This window comes from Carlito syrichta, unplaced genomic scaffold (genome assembly GCF_000164805.1).
Source record: "Carlito syrichta isolate Samal-C Ts95f unplaced genomic scaffold, Tarsius_syrichta-2.0.1 Scaffold307318, whole genome shotgun sequence".
NCBI lineage: Eukaryota > Metazoa > Chordata > Mammalia > Primates > Tarsiidae > Carlito > Carlito syrichta.
In genome coordinates, this window is record NW_007251414.1 from 518,612 (window position 1) to 535,267 (window position 16,656).

Below are 16,656 nucleotides of genomic sequence, written 5' to 3' on the forward strand. Positions count from 1 at the left end.
TGGAGTCTCACTCCATCGCCCAGGCTGGAGTGCAGTGGCACACTCACGGCCACTCCAGCATCAACCTGCTGGGCTCCACTGATCCTTCTGCCTCAGCCTTCCAAGTAACCAGAACTACAGGCACACACTGCCATGTCCGGCTAATTTTTTATTTATTGTAGAGATGAGGTCTTGCCAAGTTGCCCAGACTGGTCTCGAACCTGTGGGCTCAGGTAATCCACTCTCCTCTGCCTTCCAAATTGCTAGGATTACAGGCTGAGCCACCAAACCCAACCAGCTCTCACTTTCAAACTGGGAACCTCACTAGGCCTCAGTTCACTCATCTGTGAAATGGGACTAATAAAAGATTGCAAGAAAAAAAGGCATGTAAAGTACTTAGCACATCATTGGGCACATAAGAACCAATTGTTAAATGCTGGTTCTTATAGGGAGGGGCTCAGCCCAGCCATAACCTCCTGAGAAACAGGAGGTCCCTGCCAACCCCAAATCATTCAGGGAGGCCTTTTCTTTCCTAGGAACGAGATCAGGCGTTACAGTTAAAGCCACTATTTGCAAATACTCTTTGTTCCCAATGCATGCATGCACAGGATTCATCTCATTCCAAAATCTTGGGATCTTTTCATACATTTGGTATGGGTCCCTGTGCACTGCCCGGGATCCGTTGTGGGTAAATATCGTCCTTCCAGGTGGAAAATTGAAATGAAGAAAGGTACGAGAAGCTCAGGGTGAAGGTCGGGGGAGGCTCGGCCTCCATGCCCCATACTCTAGAAAGTGAGAGGAGGGGCAGGCTGCAGATGGAGCCCATTCTCCCTTGTCCCAGCTCCTGCCCAACAGAAAGACGTATTTCCATTCCCAGACTCTCCACACAGCAACTTGACTGCATTTCTAATCCTGTAAACAGCTGAGCTACTAACTTCTCTCCACTTGCATGGTCTTCATTTGCAAGCTGAAAAATTAACTTAGATATAAATACTTAGATAACATGACTCCTCCCCATGTTTTTTGGTTAAAAGATATTCCACGGTTTGGGGAAGGGTTCTTTGGTTGATTGGCAGGCTGCCTTTGTCACCCAGTTCTCTCTGCTCACTGCTTTATTGTCTGACACAGATCAAGCCTAGAGGTGTTACTCAATGACGCCATGTTTTAATTCTCAATGTCTGTAATTCACTCATGGAAGAAGTGTCCTTGTGTTCCATTTGCCCCGGTTGCGGAATTGATTCATGAGCGTCACCTGCTCTCCCTTCTCTGAGTCACAGAAATTACTTTAAATAGATTGTCTGAAGATCAGCTAGGGCCAGATGAGCCGCACAGAGCCAACAGGATGTTTTAGTATAAAAATGTCACCATTCACACCTAATCGAAGAGTGTGGCCTGCTCCCACACCTGAGGGAGTGGGGGTGGGGGCAACCGCTTCCTTTCTACACTGGACCCCCCACCAGATTCCTAGAAGGGTTTCAGTTAGGAATGGTAGTCATCCACATTTGCTTTGAACACACCCCGCATGTGATGTTACATTAGCTCCTGTCATTGCTAAAGTCTCATTCTTTGTCAAACAGTAGGTAGAAATCTTAATTTTAAAAGTATGCAGTCAACGTTTTCTTTGTTAATTGGTGAAATCAGAGAACCTTGCATTCCTCCAGGTACTAAACAGAAACTTCCAAATCCATATCTAAACCTGTGAACTGAAAAATAGCTGGCTCTCCTGTTTTTCTTTCTGCTTTGTTCTCAGTGTTTTAATTTTTAGAGAGGCTAGAGGGAAACAGAACATCTGTCCCCCGTGATTCCATTACTGGCTCTTTAACACCGTGAAAAATACCAGCTTCTGCAGTCTGCTAATATTATCAGCAAGAAATGCTAACGTCATCATGTCTGTAATTGTAGGCAGGGTCTTACTTCAAGAAGCGTGAACTCAAATACTTGCTCTTAGCTGTCTGTTTCTGAACTCACTTGATGTGTATTAACTTCATTTTTTGTCAACACCGTAAATGCAAAGACGCTCTCCACCCCGATCTGGAGATCAAGGGCTACTACGGTTATGTTACAGATCCTGATCTGAGAAATGATCCCTCAGGGTAGAGACTGTCCTTGTAGGATATGTAATTGACAAAATGAGGAAATAGGTGCCCATTCACCTACTAACCTGAAGGGTATACATTTGAGAATACATTCAACACCATTCTGGTTTAGAATTCTTTTTTTGTTTGTTTTTGAGTTGGGGTCTCTATCTGTTGCCCAGGCTTGAGGGCAGTGGCATGACCACGACAATCATGGCTCGTGGCAGCCTCAACCTCCTGGGCTCAGGCAGTCCTTCCACCTCAGCATGGGACTTTAGGCATGTGCCACCATGCCCAGCTAGCTTTTGTTTTCTTTTTTTATTTTTCTGTAGAGACGAGGTTTCACTGTGTTGCCCAGGCTGGCCTTGAACTCCTTGGTTCAAGCAATCCTTCTTCTTCAGCCTCCCAAAATTCTGGGATTGCAGGTGTCAGCCACCATGCCCCTCTAGAATACTTTATACTGTCTTTTGAGTGAAGGGAGTAGGAGGGCTTGTGGTGAGCAGGAATGTTCTGATGTGGTTCTACACATGGTACAAAAGGACGTTTTCTCCTGGCATCCTAAGCAGGGAAGGTGCTTGAAATAGATGAAGTAAGAAACCCCATACAAGCGGGCCTTCTGACTTGTAGCTGCAGCCCTCCTACACAGAGTTGCAATATGACCCAAAGGTCCTAGTTATCCGCAGCCACTGTATCATGCCCAGACCCCACTGTTCAGGGTGAAGGCTATGGGCCCCCTCACCAGCCTCTTGCTCTTTGTATTTTCAGTCTTATTGCTTGACTCAGACCCTGGAATTCTCTGTCTTCCAAGCCAGCACTATTCCCACTGTAATGTGCACATCAGTCACCTGGGTGGCTTGTGAAGATGCTGATTCTGATGCAGCCAGCCTGGAGTGAGGCTTGAGAATTGCCTTCCTAAGCGGCTCTTGGTTGAGGCAATACTGCGGTTCCTGGATCACTTGGGGTAAACAGTAGCCGGCACACACTTAGCTGTGGAGGAAGCTGTCAGAGAAAGTAACTCTGCACTGATCATCTGAGATAGGAGAGTGAATGTGTGAACCACTTGAAATCTTCCTGCAAAACTATCTAAATATAGCCAGCTTTCTCTCTATGACAATGGACAGAACGGGCGGCACACGTAATCGAAATCGACAGATAGCCCCAAACTGCATTTTGCCATTAGTTTCAGCCTCCTCCACATGAGTGCTTATCAACACAGCCAGAATGGGCTGAGGACCGCATTACCTCCCGTCCCGTCCTAATAGAGAACCACAAAATAACCAAATACCAGGGACCAACCTCAGGGCTTCTATCTCCAAATACTAGATGAAGGGGAGGGTGAACTTTAATTAGAAAAAAAATGACTTTATTTTTGCTAAGCACTTATATCTAGCGTTTTGTCTCATACATGAGGTAGCAAATCACAGTGACATAACCAGTACCTGTGATGTCGTCGCCAACAGAAATGTGAGCAAGTTCATGCTATACCGTCATCATTGCAGGTGTCTCAAATCTCTCCTTGTTTGTCACTACTTTGGAATGAATGACTAACTCTTTTTTTTTTTTTTTTACTTGGAGAATCACTTTGTCACCCAGGCTGGAGGGCAATGGCATGCTCATGACCACCACAGTCTCAACCTGCTGGGCTTAGGCAATCCCTCCGCCTCAGCCTTCCAAGCAGCTGGAAACACAGCCATGCACCACAATGCCTGGATAATTTTTATTTATTTATTATAGAGAGAAGACCTCGCCAAGTTACCCAGGCTGGTCTCAAACCCCTAGGCTCAGGCAGTCCTCTTACCTCCATCTCCCATAGTCCTGGGATTATAGGCATGAGCCATAACATCCAGCTTAACTCTTCTTATATAAAGAAACTTACCAGTTCTTGTTAATAAATAAACACATCTATTAATGTATTGCCATCTTTCAATGCTTTGATAATTGGGTTTCAATAAATCAGCTTCCTAGTAACTCTATGCTATTTACCTTATGCCTTGTAGTACAATGTTCTGGAAGAGGTCCACAGAGTATCAAGGAGTGCATAGCAGAGAAATTGTTTAAGAACCCCTGAGCACCATGTCAGACTTTGAAGAAATGGCAACTGGTTGTGTTCAGAGTTTTTTAGACGAATTCATGTAATTCTGTCAGATCAGGGATTTCAAATGCATATTCCTCCAGGGCCCGGGTATACAGAATAAATGAGTAAAGCAGTCAGGTCTGAGAATGACAGTAACAGAAAGAGAGTCATGTACGCTTGGTCTCGGAGCTGGAGCAGTGAAGGGTAGAGGAACTGATGGGGGCCAAAGAGGGCACGTCCCACCTAAAAGGGTCCCCCGGGCAGCTCCACAATGACACGGTTTGCCTTGACTTCGAATTTTTCCAAGAGAAGCCAAAAGTCATATGTTGTGGACCCCCCCCCCATAAAAACTGTAATGTACACATTGCCATCCATTTTAGTGAACAAGAAGCAAACAAAAATAATAAAACTCTAATCAGGTCAGACAACCAGAATAAAACAGTGGTCGATATCCAGCATGAGATAACAGACAATCTAGAAAAGTTGCAACTATCTCTTTACCCTAAGAATATTTATTCCAAAATCACTAATATTCCACTTTTGTGCTTATCCAAGGAAAGGCAAAGTAGTCATTTTAATCAACATTCAAAATCTAACAGTAAGGTTACCAAATTTCGCAAATAAAAATATAAGACATCAGTTAAATTTTAATTTCCAATAAGCAACAAATGTATTTTTAGTATATTGTGTGTCCCATGTGATATTTGAGATATGCCTATGTTATATTTAAAAACTACTGGTGTTTACCTGAAATTCAGATTTCACTGGGCTTCCTGTATTTCATCTGGCAATTTTACTAATAAGCCAACCCAAGTTGTGATAAAGTTGTTACTATAAAAATTAACATTGTAATATTAACATTGACAACTAACATTGTAATTGCATTGTGTTCTGTTTGAATATTTTTATTGAAGTACCGCATACACCCAGAAAAGCGCCCATGTCCTGTGACCAGCTCCATGGCATTTCACAGATAGCATACCAGGGAACCAGCACCCTGATCAAGAACTAGACCAGTCCTGGGCTCCAAGAGCCCTTGTGTCTTCTCCAGACTGTGTCCTTGGTTCGGGGAGAATACTGTTCCTGACCTAAAACAACATCAATTAGTGTGGCCTGCTTTTGAGTCTTATGCAAATGGATAGGTTGTACTTTAAAGATTATGAAGCTCTGTGTGTGCATGTGTCTGCATGTGCGTGAGAGTGAAAATGCTTACTGATTACTGGATTATTGTGTAAATCCACATTTTGAGTTAGAGTAGACATTGCTGTTGCCCCACCCATGACCCTCACCCATTTGTTCATTTCCCGCTGGTCTGACTACCAACACCAAAACCTACATTTCTGTGTCTGAAGGCTCTTCTTGGCCACAGAAGCCCACAATTTCTGCCGCTGGGGTGGGAAGGGCCAGGGAACTTATACTTCTAGTGTGGCCTCAACCAATGACTGACGAGAGTGGCTAGGTCAGTACCCCAGCTCCCACCTGCATTGGGTAAGATAGGGAAAGACACATTCCACAGGGTCTCCCAGAGCTCCCCACTAGTACTGAGCCCCCATTGCCCACTGCCATGACTTGGTTATTACCTTCCTTCCACCACCTTCCTCACTCCCCTAACAAGGTGTCCTGGAACCACCTCCCCTAGTAAACTATTTGCAATTAAATCTGCCTTGGTCTGGGTGAATCCAAGCTAACTCATCAGGTTAAATGAAATGACCCTAAATACCCTATATGTATTTAACAAATTTGTATTCTGTACTTAGTACTCCCAAGTGCTGTGCTGGGTGCTGGAGCATCCATGCCTAGCAGTGAATTGCAGGCTTCCCTACCCCTGGAACCCTGAGTAGGCACAGGGCTCCAAGGACAATAGTCCTGTGGCTACAGGCTGAGCATCTTCCTCCCTGCAGCAGAGCTGACACCCTGTGAATTCTGATGTGTGTGAGAACACGCTGAAATACTAGATTTTGGAGACTTAGTTGGCAATGACTTTCATTTTACGTGGAAACAACTGTGCATAATGTTGAGGATGATTAAGAAGGCACTCCCGAATCCCGCGATGTCCTCGGGTCATTGTGAGGCTCCGTGGTTATTGTTCAACAAGATCAATGAAGAGCATTCGTGTGATTATTCTGTGTCTGCACTGTCCTGATGCGGCCCTGTTTTTATTTAAATCTGTCTCCAGTAGCAGTTTGTTTACTTGTCATTTGTTTGCCCTCACACAAAGCTAGAACTCAAAATGAGTTTTTGTAGGGAAAAAATGAAATTAAAAATACAAACTTATTTTATGGGCCTGGTTGGGAAGATTAATATGCAGAAGTTCATTGCATTTGGCAAAACAATGGAATTATGGTTTTACACAACCGAATTGGGATCATTCATTTTCAATAGTGAACTTCCAAGCAAGCAGGAACCATTTGTGTTTTAGCTATTTTTCGCAGCATAGATGTATTTTAAAAGTGTGCTTGAATAACACACAGACAGTAGTGCCGAGACTTCCCCAGAAGAGGGAGAACCCATGTCAGATCTGCCGGAACTTCAGCGCCACTTGGTGTCCTCAGATTGTTTTGGGGACACCCCACAGCCCCATCCCAGTTGCAGATTGCAAGGCTGTATTTCCTGAGACAAGAATTGGCTGTAGAAATTGTGTCAGCTCAGAAGCTTGGAACGAAACTCATGTTGTGATTTTTCAAATCCCTTTTCCATGAAATTTGTGTGAAATAACAACAGTTCTCAGAGATGCTAGCAGTTTTTTGTTTTATGTTATGGAACTATGATGGTGTTTTGTTTACTTCAGCCCTTTTTTTTTTTAAGGCAAGTACTCACAAATTGAGGGTACTTGCACCTTTTAAAATGTGCCTGCACTATCAGATTCCATTATTCATCAAGAAAAATTGTCATATTTATTGTATTATATATGCACAATCTATCTCCATATATACTATGTGTATATTCTCATATATATAAATAGCTGTATATAGATATGCAGTACATGTCCACACAGATAAAATATATAGTTTTTTCATCAATAATTACTTTTAACCTCCTAGAAGGAGCCAGAATGCCAAAAGAGAGAATGTGTTGTTTTGGAGGTGTTATTATTATTATTTTTTTGCATGATGCCACAATGAAACTAAATGAAATTTTAACAAGGGAACTGAAGCTGCATATTCAATAGAGAATGTGTGAAATGCACTCCAGAAATAGAAAAAGAAATATGAAGATGGAATTCTAGCTGGGAGGGATTCCTAGAGCTTAGGGAAAAGACAGAGGCTCTGACTGAATTGATGAGGCGTTTGTGGGTGGATGGGCTTGTGTAATCTGCACCATCCATATTATGGACCAGTGAGGTCAAGGGCAGAATTACTCACTGATGGATTTCTCCCAGGACCTCTATTCTGGTCTGTTTGCCAGAGCGATATGTCTTTCTTCCCTGCAATCATTTTTTCAAAGTGCTATGGAAGGTGACCTATCTTTTCGTCAACCTGCTGTGGTGTGGGTGACACCTGCCATGGTGGGGGTGACACCGGCCAACAGATGCACAGAGCCTCTTATTTTGATTCAGTGATGCTGACAGTTCCCTCTCTGCCCACAAATGTGTGTGGGGTCTGAGTCACATGGCTGCTGACCTCCATCTAGAGATTAAAGGTACAAAAGGAACCACATAGACCCCAGAAGACCAGTGTTTTCGTGTTTGTGAAAAAGTGAAACAGTCACCAGTGAGCTGCATGGGTGCTTTATTTTTGTAAACTAATCTAGACAAATGGACAGTTAGTTTCCATATTTATTTCACTGGTTCTCTCCCTCCTGGAATATATCTACACCGTATCTATGTGCACGTCTTGAGTCCTTGTGGTAACTCCCTTCTGCTTTGACTGCTTGCCTGTGTCTCTTCAAAGCAGTTTATTTTTAAATTTAGCTGTGGTCACTGCCTTTTGTCTCTCAGCCTCCAACTACGCCCTGCTTTGGCTACAATCTTTAATACACCTGTTCTAATGGCTTAAAATAAGGAAGGAAAAGTTCCCGTGGGAGGCAATCTCAAATGGGTGTCTGCTTTTCATCTTTGCCTCCAGCGAGGCACTTAGTATGATATATGGGACAAAGACCTAAGGCCCAAGCTTCCTGGGTTCAAATCCTGACTCTTTCTCATGGCAAGTAATGCCAACTTGTTAAGTCCATCAGCTTCACCAAGCCCAGTTCACTGGCACATGAGGGTAAACTTCGCATTTTCAGAGCACTGCAAGGAACGAATGGATAATCCTTCTCAATCCTCCTATTTGCAGGAAGTATCAGATAAGTATTTGCTGTGGTGGTGGTGGTCTCAGAAAGTGAGTCAGGGGTAGGCATGAGTTCATGATCATAGCTTCCATGAGAACTGTCGCAGAATCATGAATGATTTGGGTGGACGACTTTTCCCAATTCCTTCTGGACTATGGAAGGAAATTTTCTTTGGTTTGACTCCTTCTTAGTTGCGCTCCAGTTCGGCACTTCTGGCAAAAAAAAAGCAATTGGTTTTACTAAGATTAGGCTCTGAATCTGGGATTAAAATTTGTTGACAATCCAGACATTGAAAACTATTATATTGATAAAGAGAAAATGTATCACTATCCTCCCCACCCCCCAACTTGACAACTAGGCCCAGTGCAAGGTGTATTTCTTGCATCAGTAAATCTAAGTGGATAACTTGTGTTAAACTTTCCTCCTTTTTATTTTTATCAGTTGGATGTGCACAGAGCTTAAAGAGGCCACCAGCTCTAGAAGGCTTATTAATGGAAAACAGCCATCTTCCAGTTCACCAATTCTCCAAACATCTGAGGCAACAACCCTCCACTAGTTTGCCTGATCTTGATATTTGCTCAGTATCTCTGAGTCACCTACTTAGATGGCAGCAATTTGATTTTTCAAGTGTTCTCCATTGACTTCACTGTATAGCAAAAGGGGGCTGGGTCTCTTTTAACCCCACTCACCCCGCTACCCAGCCTCCATCCTCCCCATAAAGCTATATCGTAAGCTTGGTTAGACAATAGTCTGCTTAGTTAATTGTGACTATGGGGCCACTCCTCCTAGCTGAGCCATTAATACATCATGACTCATATTATTTGGGGCACAGTTCTGTATTCCTTGTGGTTTATAGTTGTCTTTGTTGTCTTTGTGTTATTTGTTTGCTTAGTTTCCTATGTTGTGTTCCCAGAGCTCTCTAATCTTCTCTTTGTTGGTTCAAAATTATCAGTTGTTCCATCAATTTTGTCCTTGTAGCATCATTTTTTCTGGAGTCTACTGAGTCACTCCAGTCTAGCTAGGTCACCCTCCAAACCTGCTGCAAGAGTTTCATTTCAGAATTTTATATTACCTTCCTTCTAGAATCTTCCTTCACCATCATTCTGGAAATTTCCTTGAATTATCATTAGAGATTCTTGCTGCTTAATAAAATGGTTCATTGTATCACCAGTTTATGTAACAATTGCTTTTATTGTCTTATTTTGGTGGAGTACATCCTTATAGTCGCTTTTTCAGAAAGGATCCATAGGAGGTAAACTTTTTGCAACAACTAAACTTTTATGTTTTTTTAACTTCTAATTAATGATTTGGCTGAGCATAGACTTCCAGGTTGAAATAATTTTCCTCCCTAATTTTGGCATGACTTCATTTTCTACTAGCTTCTCATGTCATTGTTGAGAAACAAAATGTCTTTCTGGTTCTGATGCTTTGTGTATCAACCTGTTTTACCTTCTCTGGCATTTTTAAGGCCTGTTCTTTGCTCCAGTATTCTGAAAACTTATGATTGTGTGTCTTGATGTACATCTTTTTGTTGTTATTGTTCATTGTGCACCTATTGAGGGACACTCAGGGGACCCTTTCCTTCTGAAAATGCATGTCTTAACTTTTGGGAATTGCTCTCAAATTATTTATTTGATTGTTTCCTCCCATGTTTTCTCTATTTTGGGGAACTTCCATCCTTCAAATGCTGGATCGCTTGTTTTCTGTTGAGGGATAGGCAGTAAGCTTGAAGTGAGGGAGGAGGTTTGGAGATTAAATTCCTAAACAACCTTTTAATTGTCCTGAACTCAAGCCTGTCTTTACCCCCACTTCTAGAACTCTCCCCACTGCCAGCTGAATGACCAATTATTCTGCTTTCCTCCTTCCAGTTTTTTCTTACTCTGATCCATTCTTATGAATATAAAACCTTGCGGTTTTATGTCTTATTTTTAAAAATCCCTTTACTATTATCTTGTTATAATATAACAAGAAAGAGTAAAGGTAATGGTATGTGCTCAATCTGTCATCGTGAACTAAAAGCCCAAGTGACTTGTTAATAAATTCAGAATTGATATTTGCCACATGTTTTAAGTCCATTTGCCTGATTACCATAAATTGAATAAATATTCACAACCTTTTGTGACCTGCTGGAAAGTGAACAATTTCATCCAATTTAAACTATAGATGGTGAGTAATGACCATAGGTTTTAACAGTTTACAATACTGGGAGAGAATGATAAAAGGATAAAGCATACTTTGTATTTGTTCTGGAGTGATTTTTGTGGTGTGGGTCCTCTACTTGACAGCCCTGTCATGTGTAACTTAGATCTGCAAATGCCACACCTAATAAGGCAAAATTAGCTACAGAATGTACCTAAGTGTCCACATAAAAAGTGGAAGAATGCCTTCATGGAGAGGGACTGGCCTCATCCATCATTTATGGTTCTATTTAAGTCACACCTCTTATGTTGTTTCAATCCAGAAGGCCGTCTCTGGCTTTACTTTGCCTGATCTTGCTTTACAGACTGGCACAGGGGTGAGGGAGAGAAGAGGGTTGGAAGGTCACACTGTCCCTGGGATCCCTTTTCCTATTGTCTTCGGTGTAACACATGCCCATTGTGGGCTCAGCTGAGCATGTTGACAGTTGCTGTGTCCAGTTGCTGTGTCCAGTTAGTAAGCCAAGGGCAAAGACAGCCAGACAAACATCCTATAGTCATGGGGTAGCTGATACTCTTCTAGGGAATGGGGAGGGACTTGCACATGACAACCCAGGAACCGCCTTCCAACGTGGCACTATGGACTCTTCTCAGACTTCTCTGTCTGCCAAAATGGACCTATTCTGTGAAAAGAGATAAAATACTAGGCATCCTTCAAGAAGAGACTATAAAGGATTACCAGGGAAAAATGACTCTTCCTCTAGCACAGCAGTCTCAACCTGGCTTCCCTCCCCTCGTCACCATGCCCAGCCCTGGCTCCTCTGTTCTCCTTGCTGCTCTGGTGGCCCCCTTCTCCTGCAGGCCCAGGCTGCCTTGGCCTCTAGCAGTGTGCCCGTAGTCAACAGAGGTTAGGGACGTCTCCTCTCCTACATGCCAAGAATAACACTTTCTCCAGATCAGGATGCAAATCAATCTTTTAAGAATCTGATTGAACCCGGAGTCAAATGCCAACAAGGCCAAGTGTATAATAGAGATGAGGTAAGAGGGCTAGGTGGAGACTGGCTTGTCCTTGCCCCTGCACAGGCTGCTCACCCCATGCAGGAGGGAGGATGACCCGCAGCAGATGCTGGCGTCACTGACCAAGGCAAGGGCTGAGATTACTCTCTTCCATGCCCTCGAGGTGAGAAATGCCAAGGCAGGCCTGTCCCTGGGAGACATGAGACTCCTCTGAAGGGCAACTTTACATCAAGGGTCTCTCTGGGTCTTACTGCCCCTTCTTCAGACTGCCTGGCATCTGGGGCGGTTCACCCAACCTTCCCTCTCACCTTCACACGGGTCTCACTTGCATCCCGGTTGCCCAGTTCCCCTGGCCCCTCTCCATTTTCTATCACCTGTCTTTTTCTCCCCTCATAAAATTGTTGCAGGCTTAATTCCACCTTGCCATTTGCCTCTCAAAAGATCTAGACTAATAAGCATAAAGACTTTTAACAAATTCCTATTGACCAGCAGATTGATTGGGTCTGGGACAGGAGGCATCAGGGGGATCCCCCAATAAAATGGAATTATCTTTTGGAGGGCAGGCTCCTTGAAGTACAGGCTTCCCCTGATAGGTAAGTTTTCTAGGAACCCATCGGCTTCAGTGGACCAGCTAGTGTTGTTAAGAGAGACTGTTTGGCTTCAGTGAATTGTTTGTTTGTTTGTTTGTTTTTTGGTGGGGAGATTCTTTCGATGCACTTCCCCTTTTCACGATGGGCGATTTACAAGCTCACCTGCCCATACCTCACTAAGTGTTCAGCAATTTTTAACCAAAAACACATGACCCCCATGCCCCATCCTCCCTATTCACCCGATTTACCCAAGCAGCTTTTTTTTGTTTCCCCAATGAAAAAAAGTCCTCAAAGGGAAATGTTTGCCAATGTGGAAGAGGCGAAATGAAAAACAACAGAAGCACTAAAAAGCGTCAACACTGACAAGTTCAAAAACTGTTATGAGCAGTGGAAAAAGCACCTTGATAGGTATATTGCATCAAACGGAGAGTACATTGAAGGTGACTCAAATTTAAACATGTAAGAATAAATACACAATTTTTAAAAAATAAATTCTGGGTTTTGGGGGCACCCCCTCATAGATATGACGCTGTGTTTCTGGCTTGCCCCTGGCCAGAGCTGGCAGCTTCCCGCTGTCTTATTTGCATAGTCTGGTATTCTTGTTGACTTTGTCTCCCTTTTCCTATAGGTTGTGGCTCTCTCCTCCTGGTGCCTCCTGAGGGATTCGATTTACTATACACTGTCTGTGATCGCACTCATCGTGGTAAGTTGCTCTGTCATTTCAGTCCCCCTCAGTGTTCTTCTCAGCACCAGAGCAAAGTGTGGCTCCTCCACGTGGAATTCACTGAAGAACGCTGGTGGTGACTGAGTCAGTCCATGCCTTCCATCTGCTTTGATCACCCAGAACCCCACCCTGATTGATAGGTACTCAGAACAGGAGTTTTTACTTGGCTTGTCTATTAATAGGTCCGTGACAGTTTGCAGCTGTTCTCCTGTGACCCTTCTGACCCTGCCTCTCAGTCACTCACCCCATCAGCTTCCCTAGCTTTGGACCTTACATCTCTCCCCTTCTCACTCTGTGTTCTCCCAGGACACTCCCTGCCCCCCTCCCCACAGTGCCCATAACCATGACCACCTCTGTGGTCCCCCACACCTGTATTCTTGGAAGTGACATCTCCCTGCAGTCCAGTTGTGGCTTGCCACCTCCCCAACCAGGTTAATTTTGCATCAACTTGACTGGGCTAAGGGATGCCCAGATGGCTGGTGAAACATTATTTCTGGGTGTGTTTTGTGAAAGTGTTTTTCAAAAGAGGTTAACATTTAAATTCTTAGAAATAATGAAAGGAGGTCACCCTCACCAATGTGGGTGAACATCATTCAATTCCTTGAGGGCCTGAATAGAACAACAAAGCAGAGGAAGGGTGAATGTTATCTTTCTGCTTGAGATGGGCCATTCATCTTCTCCTGCCTCAGACATTAATACTCTTGACTCTTGGGCATTTGGACTCATATTGAGGTTTATACCATGGCTCTCCTAGGTCTCAGGTCTTTGGGCTTGGATTGGAAATACACCACTGCCTTTGTAGATGGAAGATCATGGGACTTCTTAGCCTTCACAATGGTGTGAGCCAATCCTTCCTAACAGATCTCTTTATTTATCTCCTATTGGTTCTTGGAAGAACCCTGACTAATATACCCTCTCACTAGCACTCATGAGTTTGGAGAAGTTCATCTTTCTGAGTCTGTTTTACACCTATTTTACAAAGCACTTCCCTGCAGATAATCATATTCTTAATCTCTATGCAAATAAAATGAACATGATGTTTTATATGAGACTTTTCACTAGGAACCAGACAGGTTCTTCAGTGACTAGCAGTTCCTGACACTGAAAATCTTGGGTTTACAAACCATTACAAGGCTCTCTAGGAGGTCAGCGTTGCCCTAAGCATTGTTCTCAACCTTGGCCTCCAGAATTCTCAGATTAAAACAGGAAGAGCCCTAGACCTAATGTATTCCCCTACATAATTGGGAGGGTCAAGACCCAGTCACAGAACAGAAGGACTCAGAGTGCCATGTTGAAACTGAAGGTGTGATTCACCTTTAAACTTCTGACTGGTGAATGTGAGGAATACACGTGAACTGTATAGTCTTCTTCTCAGTCATTACCTATGCAAAAGCTATGTTCACCTGAAACCTGAGGACTATTCCATTGACCTCATTCCAGACTCCTCAAAGACTCTTCCAGTGTGCTCTGCCCCTGGATGGACAAACCCACTCTGATTATGTGCACTCTGCTCTTCTGCTGTTAGGGAATGTTAGGATGATTTCAGAAAACTAATTTTTTCAAGAGACATGGTTAGTTGTGTACAGGAATACCACTACCTGCTTTGCTGAATTCCAGGAAGAGATAATTCTTCTCATAGAGACGAGGTGACAGGACAGGACAGGACAGAGCAACTCAGATCTCCCAGGAGCACAGACGCACGCCACCCCCAGTGGCAATGCTGCCAACATCCGCTTCTTTCCCTGTTTTCTGATTTCCTGGTCTATGTGTGAAATAACTTGTCTTCTGTTCAATTTATCTGGACATGTCCAAGATAAAATGAATGTAATTGTTGCTAATGATGTGTGAAGAAGTAGAGCGGTTTTGCATCTTCAGGCTGTGGGTGACATACTCCCCAGAGCCTGGTCTTTGGGTAAAGTGGCCATCTGTCCTCTGGCTGCAGCTTAGAAATTACAGGGCTGGGCCTGCTGGACATACAGGTGGCTGGGTAGCACTGGAGTCCCTGCAGACAGCAGCACACTGCCAAAACAAAGGATTCTTTGTTGTCATCTGAAGATCTGGACAGTGTGTTTCCTGACCAGTTGCCAAGTCTATTTTTGTGATTTAAGAGAACTTACATTTCTTCACTGTTAATAAGAATAAGATTGTGTCCTCAGGGGGTCTCGGTTCTTTTTACTTTAGCTGGTGTTCCTCCAACTTAAGTGTGCATTGCAAATACCTGGTGTGCTTATTTAAATGCGGAACCCAGAGTCTGTAGTTCCATGGGCTCTGTGGTAGAACCCAGGAAGTTGTATTTCTCCCAACCCCAGGTGATTCTGATGGCAGTAGCATCACAGTGCATTTTGAGACACACAGCTTTTTATGAGTTGAGGGTCTCTATCACCCAGGCTGGAATGCAGTAGCATGATCATGACTCACAGTAGCCTTGACCTCCATGGCTCAGGTAATCCTCCCGCCCCACATCCTGAGTACCTGGGACTACAGGTGTGTGCTACCATGTCTGGCTAATATTTTTATTTTTTGAATAGACGTAGTCTTGCTGTCTTGCCCAGGCTAGTCTTGAACTCCTGGGCTCAAGCAGAGTCCTTCCACCTTGTCTCCCAAAGTGCTGGGATTACAGTCATGAGCCATCATGCCTGGCAAAAAACACAACTTTAAATGTGGTCAGAAACCATTTCTTCAGGGTGTTCATCTGTTGCATAGAAATGACCATTTCTAGAGTCAATTTTGAGATTCCCAAAGGAAAGGAATCATAGCAGCCTAAGTAACTTTAGTTTGTCTGGATTTCTGGCTACTATTTGTCTCGGTGGACTGTTGACTCTTGTTAAACAATGTCCACGCTCCCAGAGTCTGGGGGTTTTACATGAGACTTAAAACCATCATAAAACACCAGGCATAATCTCATCCCTAAAAGCTCTGTACTTCGCAAAGTCACTCTCACTGCGTCCAACCTCAGGATGTGGCTAACACACCCTCTGTGTCTCCTCACCAAGGTTTCTTATTCTCCTCTGCCTCTGTTTCCCCTAATATTGTGCTAACAGAATGCGTTTTCTTCCATTTTTTCTTCAGTAGTGCTAAACTTCTCCATAAGACTCTGTAATGGCCCCTTGAATTTCCTTTATTTAAAAGCCCTTCCTCCGACTCACAAAATAATGACCAACTTTTCCAAACATTCTAGTCAACTATTTGGGATTTTTAAAAAGCGCTCTCCCCTAGTAGTAGTTCTGAAATGTTTGGAAAGCGTAGCTGTCCACTGTTCATCTCCGAGGGTGTGTGGCTAAGGCTCAACCACCCCAAGGTTACGTCTGGTTAAGTGGGACCAGATGCCATTTCTACATACATCTCCATCAAGAGACCCTTCAGACCCATGCGGGAGAGCCTGAGGATGAACCCTGGGGCCTGGCGACCCAGGGAGAGGAGAGATACCTTCTCCAGAGACAAGGGCTGATGGCTGCTGAGGGCAGAGGTTCAGAGTTGAGCCAGAAAGGAGCCAATAGCATCCTCATTACCTGGACTCAAAATAGCTGAAGTGTCAGCCAAGTAGGTGGGGCAGGAACGGGGATAAGCGAGAACACAGGCGCAAGACCATTGAGCCAGCTGAAGCCAGCAGAACTGAGCAGTCCGCATGCGTGCAGGCACAGAGGGCAATCCTCTTTGCGGGTTTCACCTAAACTTTGCTCTGTGCTATTTTCTAGTTTGCTGATTGTTTTCAGGAGAAAGCAAAATGCATGAATGTAGTCATTGTCTAAAGCAATTGTAACTTCAAAACACAGTGTGTATGTTTCCCAGGGCC

General features: G+C 43.8%; 1 protein-coding gene across 1 annotated transcript in view; it reads left to right on the plus strand.

Annotated features, from left to right (window-relative positions):
- SLC24A3 (solute carrier family 24 member 3) overlaps positions 1 to 16,656 on the plus strand; it is a 508,299-nt gene that overhangs the window by 427,616 nt on the left and 64,027 nt on the right. Inside the window, exon 7 of the mRNA XM_008064347.1 lies at positions 12,768 to 12,842. Within this exon, the coding sequence (XP_008062538.1) occupies positions 12,768 to 12,842 (75 nt within the window). The remainder of the gene's footprint in view (positions 1 to 12,767; positions 12,843 to 16,656) is intronic.